The following is a 7,557-nucleotide window of genomic DNA, read 5'->3' on the forward strand; positions in this document are numbered from 1 at the left end:
ACCTAACTTCCCACACCACTGCTGATTAAATACAGTGATTTGTAGCGAAGACGGGAGTTGCTAGAGGCAAGGACGCTAGCACCTGCAAGGAGTAGCAGCAGGCAGCAAGGTCAGGACAGAAACACCACAAAAACCTGGACGTGACAGCAGAGCACATAGCCCTCTGGGGGCCACTGTCAAAATATAAGGGCAAATCAGCCCTCACACTTCCATAGCTCGAGAGCATTAGATTTTGTCACCGTCCAAAAAATAGGAGGCTTTTTTTTTTTTTGAGACGGAGTCTTGCTCTGTTGCCCGGGCTAGAGTGCCGTGACATCAGCCTAGCTCACAACAACCTTAAACTCCTGGGCTCAAGCCATCCTCCTGCCTCAGCCTCCCAAATAGCTGAGACTACAGGTGTACACCACTGTGCCTGGCTAATTTTTCTATTTTTAGTAGAGACGGGGTCTCCTTCTTGCTCAGGCTGGTCTCAAACCCCTGAGCTCAGCGCTCTTCCCACCTCGGCCTCCCAGAGTGCTAGGGTGATAGGCATGAGCCACCATGTCCAGCCTAGAAGTCTTGAGTCATGAAAACAAAAGGCTCCATGATGTTCCATCTCCTCTAGCTAAACATATTTCCCCACAATTTTATAAAACACATTGTGTCTAAAATGGATAAAGTGTTACTACTCTAAAGGGGAAAATGCACTTATGTGAAATACCTCAAATTCTAACAACACTAGATATATCCAATGTTACCTTTCGCAAATACTCAATTGTATCAAAAGACTAATTTAATGAGGTGGCTAACCACAATATTGCCTTATTAAGAAAACTCCTTGTTTATTTAGAATATGTCATTCATTACAATTCTTCCAGAGACTGGTTAGTACATAAATTGGAATATTCTTTAAATTTTATTTTAAAAGGAGAAGCCAATAGGAAGAGATTCTAGCCATAGTTCCATTACTAGCTCTCCAAGTGACTCAAGCTAGTTATGTAATGTTGGGTGTCTCCACTTCTCTAGTAAAACACGACCACAAAACCGTCCTTATTCCTCCCCGGGAAAAATACAGTCAAGGTAAGTCTTAATTATGTCAGAAAGGTGCCAAGATATTGTTTGCAAATCCTAGACTGTGTTTTCTGCATGCCCTGGAGCCTCCCCAAATAGGTGGCCCTGCATGTGTGCACCATCTAGAACATCAGTGTGTCATCAGGACTCACGTGCAACATAAAGGGCAACTTTGTCATTCTCCTTGTGCCGCAGGAGGTTTTCTGCGTAGTTGAGACGACTGCCTTTGAACCACTCGGGGACGTCTGCGATTCCTTTCGACGTATCCACGACCTATAAGGAACAACAGCAAACGAAGATACACACGTACCTGAGATCTTCATCACAACTAAATAACAGTGAGTCTGCCACCCAGGCAGCCAGCTAACTCACTGGCCCAAACCATTATTAATCATTTTACAGACTGAACTTTGAACTAGCTAGCCTAAAGGCTTGAAACTGAAAATGGAAATATTAATACCTGCCAAGGGAAAACGACCGGCTCCTGCAATTTCCTCTTTCAACAAATATTTACTAAGCACTACTTCGTGAGAGATACCGAGGACAAAGGAGACATTTGCTCAACATGCCAGGCTCTGACCAGACATGCGAAACCAGGAGATCGAGTGCCAGACACCACCTGCCCCTCCTCCAGATTTTCTGGAAGTTTGACCCCGCTCACTTCCTCAGGGTGCTGGAACCTTGATTTTTATTCTCAAAGTGCCCACAGATCAATCTTTCAGAATGGTTTTCCCCAAGATGACAATAAATTATACTTTGAATAACAGGACTCCCTTTCCCCAGATATTTATTGATTTACAGTGTAAGGAGTTGAAAATGTTCTCTAAAATGCAGGTTAAAAAAAATAACAAAACTACTGATAGTTTAAAAAACAACAATGCAATTGTACTTAATACCACTGAACTGTACACTTCAAAAGGATTAAGATGGTAAATTTTATGTTATGTGTATTTTACCATAATTAAACATTTTTTTTAAAAAATCTACTACTAAGGGTCCTACTACTTAGTGCTGAGGATCACTCGAGTTCCCAGGACAGGGCCTGGGGTCTACACGCAACAGAGGACCCACAGACTGCAGGGTCTCGATGGGGTCCATGGTAAGTTAGTGCCCAATTCTCCAGGACAATGACTTTTTCCTGTCAACATGAGGTTGCAAAAGGAGATATGATTCAGTATTCCCCAAAATTAACATTTCACTTTGAAACACAGCCACAGAAAAAGATAACACACAAGGAAAACCTCTCCTTACCTCATCATACATTCGCGAGAAGACAATTCCGCTGAATTTCCAGAACTCTGCCCAGAAGTCTGAATATGACTCAACTGACCAATGGTACAAGTCATCGTAATTCTCTAAAAATAAAATAAAATGGCACACAGCTCAGACAGACGTCAGAAGGGAAGTCTTAGCAGTTCAATCGTATTATGGACACACCTTAGGAGTGGCAGGGACGTCTGAGAAGTTCAAAAACATGGATGAGGAATGGTCTGGTGGGGAGGAGAGCTTGATTTTTGTTGATGCAAACCCACCACCACTGGGCCTCAAAAGGCACAAAAGCATCGAGGCAGTGATTTCACGTCTTAACCACTAAGAACATGGACTCTGGGGCTGGGCACAGTGGCTCATGCCACTGTGGGAGGCCGAGGTGGGAGGATTGCTTGAGATCAAGAGTTTGAGGTTGCTGCGAGCTAGGCTGACGCCACGGCACTCACTCTAGCCCAGGCAACAAAGCGAGACTCTGTATGTATGTCTGTATGCATGTATGTATAAATAAATAAATAAGCAGACTAACTTGTGGCGCCATCTCTGCATGGGGAGCCTTCTCCCCCAATTCCACTGAGCCATCAGAGAACACGGACTGAGCCTTCTATTTGTTGGCAAACTCTATCCCAGCTACGTGCACACAGAGTAGACTTGCAGCTTGTGGTAGACACTTGGCACAGTCCTCCAGTAGAGCATGTTCTCTGAAGCTGGTGCCACCTCCCTGCTCCCTAATTACAGAGGGCTGGTACATTCAGCGTGTCCCCTGAAGCCTTGCAAAAGAGACCTGGAATCCCACGTTTATGTGCCGGGCTGGAGCCGCAGGCTGGACCTGAGGAGGGCTGCACCAGACCTCCTCTGAGCCCTGCGTGGGTGTGCAGGGAAGCCTCAGGTGAGTTCGGCTGGGAGCAGTGACAGGAACAAACCGACCTATGGCTCTGGTAGTGGAAAAGAGTACATGCAACTCCACAGGGCCCTGCACCTCCTGAAATGCAGGCATAGAAAACTCCCATCAACCTTTGGGAAGATGGGTTCCCAGAGGGGTGGGCAGGGTGGGGAACACCGCTCCCCCCTCCCTCCCTGCACCCTCCAGGGCTGGAGCAAGGCTGATGGGGCATGTGAGGATGTGCGTCTTCCTCCCTGTGCATATCCAGTGAATACTGTATACCGGCTATAAGCAAGCCACTGTCGGGACACACAGGGTACAAGTCCACGGGTGCTGTCTTCAAGCAGTAAGAATGCTCACAAATACACAAAGACAAGGCAGGAAAGCCCAAATTACATGCACTTGGCGAGCAGAGGAAAAGGGAAAATATTCAAAGAGAATAATCAAGCAGAAGGCAGCATTGGAGTTGGATCTTAAAGCAAAGCCCAAAACCCCCAAGGCCAGGCACGTGAAAGGGGGAAGCAGGTGGAAGTTCACCATTAGGAGTGGTAAGAGGGGGAAAAAACAACAAATGAGCTCTAAACACCACCCCAAACTCCCGCCGATTGCTGCCACATGGGAACACAGAGCCAGCTGCAGGCCTTGGGGTTTTCAGAAGTTGGAAAGTTTCCTTTTCATGTGCGGCCTCCCGACTCGTAAACACAGGCAACTCAACCGTGTGCCTGGAGATCAAACCTGGCCTGGGGGGCCCCCAGTCTGAGAGCCTTGAAGGAGGGAGAGGAGTTCAGCAGGTGCAGGTGCAGAGCTGAGCACTGGGCCTGACCAGCTGTCACCCTCGCACCCACCCAACAACACAGGTCCTCTTGTTATGCACATTGTACAGAAGAAGAAACTGAGGCACGGGGAGATTGGATGACCTCCCGATCACACAGCTAGCAAGCGGTGGAGCCGGTGCAACATCCAGGCAGTTGGATGACAGATCCCTTCTCTTCACCACCTCCCATGGAGGAAGGAGGTTTCACCCACCGCACAGGGCTGCCCTTGTGGGAAATTATTGGGGGACGTCAGGGAGAGACAAGCACCAGGAGATCAGTATTACATTATTGCTGGCAGAGGAAACAGATGGCATCAAGGCAAAGTGACACAGAAGAAGAATGTAACCCCACAACCCAGCCCCTGTTCTTCCTGGGGTCAAGGCTCTTCTTCCCACGTCCAGCATGATTTATCAACTAGCCTGGAAGCCCTGAGAGTAACAAGACACACCCCAAGTGAGAGGAGTGGGGGAGACTTGGCACAAGCTCCACCGTGCGGTGGCGGCCTCGAAGCTGCCGGGTGGCAGTTTGCAACTCCGTGGTCAACAAGGAACCATTGAAAACATCTGAGCCAAGGAGTGACAAAGACAGACCTGTGCTCCAACATTACTCTGGCAAGGCAAGCAGGGTGTACTGGAGGTGGCAGGGCAGGAAAGCAGGAAGGTGAAAAACCAACCACTGTTGGGAGAGGAGGGAAGAAGGCCCCAGAACCCTGGCATGGGGCTGGAAAGGGCGGATGCAGGAAAGCCGCGTCCCCGAGGCAGGTTCCCGGTGTGGCCAGATGACTCGGGTCTCCATTTGTGTGGGGATGACCAAGGACAGTGATGCCACCAATAGAAACAGGGGGGTCGGCCAGGCGCGGTGGCTCACGCCTGTAATCCTAGCACTCTGGGAGGCCGAGGTGGGTGGATCGCTCGAGGTCAGGAGTTCGAGACCAGCCTGAGCAAGAGCGAGACCCCGTCTCTACTAAAAAATAGAAAGAAATTATCTGGCCAACTAAAATATATATAGAAAAAATTAGCTGGGCATGGTGGCGCATGCCTGTAGTCCCAGCTGCTCAGGAGGCTGAGGCAGAAGGATCGCTTGAGCCCAGGAGTTTGAGGTTGCTGTGCGCTAGGCTGACAGCCACGGCACTCTAACCTGGGCAACAGAGTGAGACTCTGTCTCAAAAAAAAAAAAAAAGAAAAGAAAAGAAAGAAACAGCGGGGTCCCTGCAGCAGGCTGAGAGGTAAGAAGGGGAGAAGGCAGCTGTGATGAGTTGAAACCTCTGAGGAACTGAAAGGAAGGTGGGGTGGGGTGGGGCAGGTGGAGCAGGTAGCTGCACAAGCCGGCTGGGGCTCAGGGAAGAGCACGTGGAATGTTCCTCACCCAGAGAGGTGGTTTCTGAGGGCCAACGCGGTGGCTGGAAGGAGGGTCCTTGGCCAGGTTCTGCTCAGGGGCTGGCCGTGTAAACACGATGGGACGGCTCCCACCTGACCACCCTTCCAGGCGCTGGCCTCTCGCAGAAGCAGCGTGGGGGCAGCGCACGGTACTGTGAGCTGGCAAGGGACCCCCACAAGTCAGCAAAGCCCTATGTCCTGGAGGAAGCCCCCACTGGCTGGAGGCCAAGACGGCAGGGAGCCCCTTGCAAGTAGGAAAGCTCAGCACGGGACCTCAAAGCCAACAGCAGGGCTGCCACCTCCAGAGGGGTGACCCTCCCAGGGAGAGGGCGACCCCCACACGCAACGGAGATGCTGCAGTCAGGAGATGCTGCACAGGGGTGACACCTCCCACAGATAGGGGGGCAAAATCCCAGTGAGAAGGTCCCCCATATCAAGTGTCTGCCCCAACCCAGCAGCAGAAACGGGACATGATGAGACCACCCCAAAACTAGGAGGGTCCTGACAGCGACGCCCGGGAGGAGGGACCCTCCCGTCCCCAGGAAGGTCACCCCGCCCCGACAGGTGGCCCCGGCCGCGCGCCCCGCGCTCACCCAGCGCCCGGCCGCAGGCGGTGCCCACGGCCGCCCGGAAGCGGTCCATCTGCGTGCGCTTCTTGCTGTCCGGCCGCCACATCACCTGGCACTCCATGATCTCCTCCTGCATGGCCCGCGTCTCCTTGGACATGGCTACGGCGAGGTCGGGGACGCAGGCTGCAGCACCACAGCGCTGAGCGCGCGACTGAGCGGGAGCCCGCGCCGCCGCCGCCCGCGCCGCCGCCTCCCGCGGGACACCAGGCCGGCCCCGCCCCTCGCAGGCCCCGCCCCCTCCGCCTGTAACCCTCCGCCGCGCCGGCCTCGCAAAGGAGTGCTTGCCGCGCCGGGACTCGAACCAGCGGTCGGAGGCGGGACGGGCTGCGCAGGCGCGGTGGGCTCCGGCTCCCCGACCTCACCTGGGGCGGAAGGGGGTTAAAGCAGCACCGGAAGCCGGGCGTCGGGGGCTGCTGGCTCCTTCATGTATATGCTCTTTCATTCGTTATTGGTTTGCTCTTCCTGCAGATATTTATTGAGCGCCTACGGTGTGCCGGGCACTTTGAGGATACAGCAGTGAACAAAGCAAAATTCTTGCCCTTCTGTTAACAGATGGGGGGGGAAACAGGTGTGTGGGGGGCAGACAACAAACTAACAAATCCATCGTGTATATACAGATATTAATAATAATGCCATACATGTACTAGTGAGTATCAAAATATACATTGTAGAGGAATACATTTAGCATATAAAATTGGCGTAATATTTTCCAGGTACCTAAGCCAAAATAAAAAGAAATAAAATATTGGTATAATAAAAGGTATTCAGCCTGGGCAACATAGCAAGACCCATTTCAAAAAAACAAAAAAAAAAAATTTTATTAGCCATGTGTGGTGATGTGCACCTGTAGTCCCAGATACTCAGGAGGCTGAGACGGGAGGATCTTTTGAGCCTAAGAGAACTGTGATCATGCCACTGCACCCCAGCCTAGGCAGGAAAAAAAAAATCTAGAAAGTTGCCAGGCCAAATGCACTTACCCTTGTAACAGATGGCTGACTTCTGACTCATTTCTGTGGATTTACCCTGCTTCTCCCTCCAAGTGTGAGCCCACCTATATTTCTTTTGATTTTTCCCACCCTGGCACGTGTTCAGTTAGGCTTTCCCTGTTGCAGAGTTCTCAATATGATACAGTAGACCATTAACCAACACAGTAAATTCATGCAAACATACTGAGTTCTCTGGAATACGTTGAAAGTTTCATGTAAAAGGCATGAGTATTTGGAACTAGCAAGGAGTTTTCCCAAAAAGGCCCAAACTGATAGTCTGGAAGAAGAATGGCACCCACAGCTGAGGTAGGAACCAGATATAGCTGAGGATAGTCCACATGCTTTGGACAATGGGAATCTCCTTTTTCTCCTCTCTTCTCAAAGCGGGATATTTCTTTGTACACATAGAAACAAATGCCACAATGCTAAGATGAAGCTGGAAAAAGCCAAACTATTTGTCTATGGAAACAGCTGGAAAAGAAAACCAGCATGGTGCACACTGATGGCTGCCTCTTGCTAACAGAACCCCAACTTTGAAGTCTCTCCTGGAAG

The 7,557-nt window shown here is 50.7% G+C and overlaps 1 protein-coding gene across 5 annotated transcripts in view; it reads right to left on the reverse strand.

Moving 5' to 3' along the window:
* Nucleotides 1–6,180, reverse strand: part of AACS (acetoacetyl-CoA synthetase) — a 47,535-nt gene extending 41,355 nt beyond the window's left edge. For all 5 annotated transcript variants that reach the window (XM_069497513.1, XM_069497510.1, XM_069497509.1 and 2 more), the window contains exons 1-3: nt 5,984–6,180; nt 2,302–2,405; nt 1,203–1,323 (exon numbers count right to left, since the gene is read on the reverse strand). In XM_069497513.1, the coding sequence (XP_069353614.1) occupies nt 1,203–1,323; nt 2,302–2,405; nt 5,984–6,116 (358 nt within the window). In that variant the 5' untranslated portion in view covers nt 6,117–6,180. The remainder of the gene's footprint in view (nt 1–1,202; nt 1,324–2,301; nt 2,406–5,983) is intronic.
* Between the last annotated feature and the right edge of the window lie 1,377 nt (nt 6,181–7,557).

Source organism: Eulemur rufifrons, chromosome 21 (genome assembly GCF_041146395.1).
Source record: "Eulemur rufifrons isolate Redbay chromosome 21, OSU_ERuf_1, whole genome shotgun sequence".
NCBI lineage: Eukaryota > Metazoa > Chordata > Mammalia > Primates > Lemuridae > Eulemur > Eulemur rufifrons.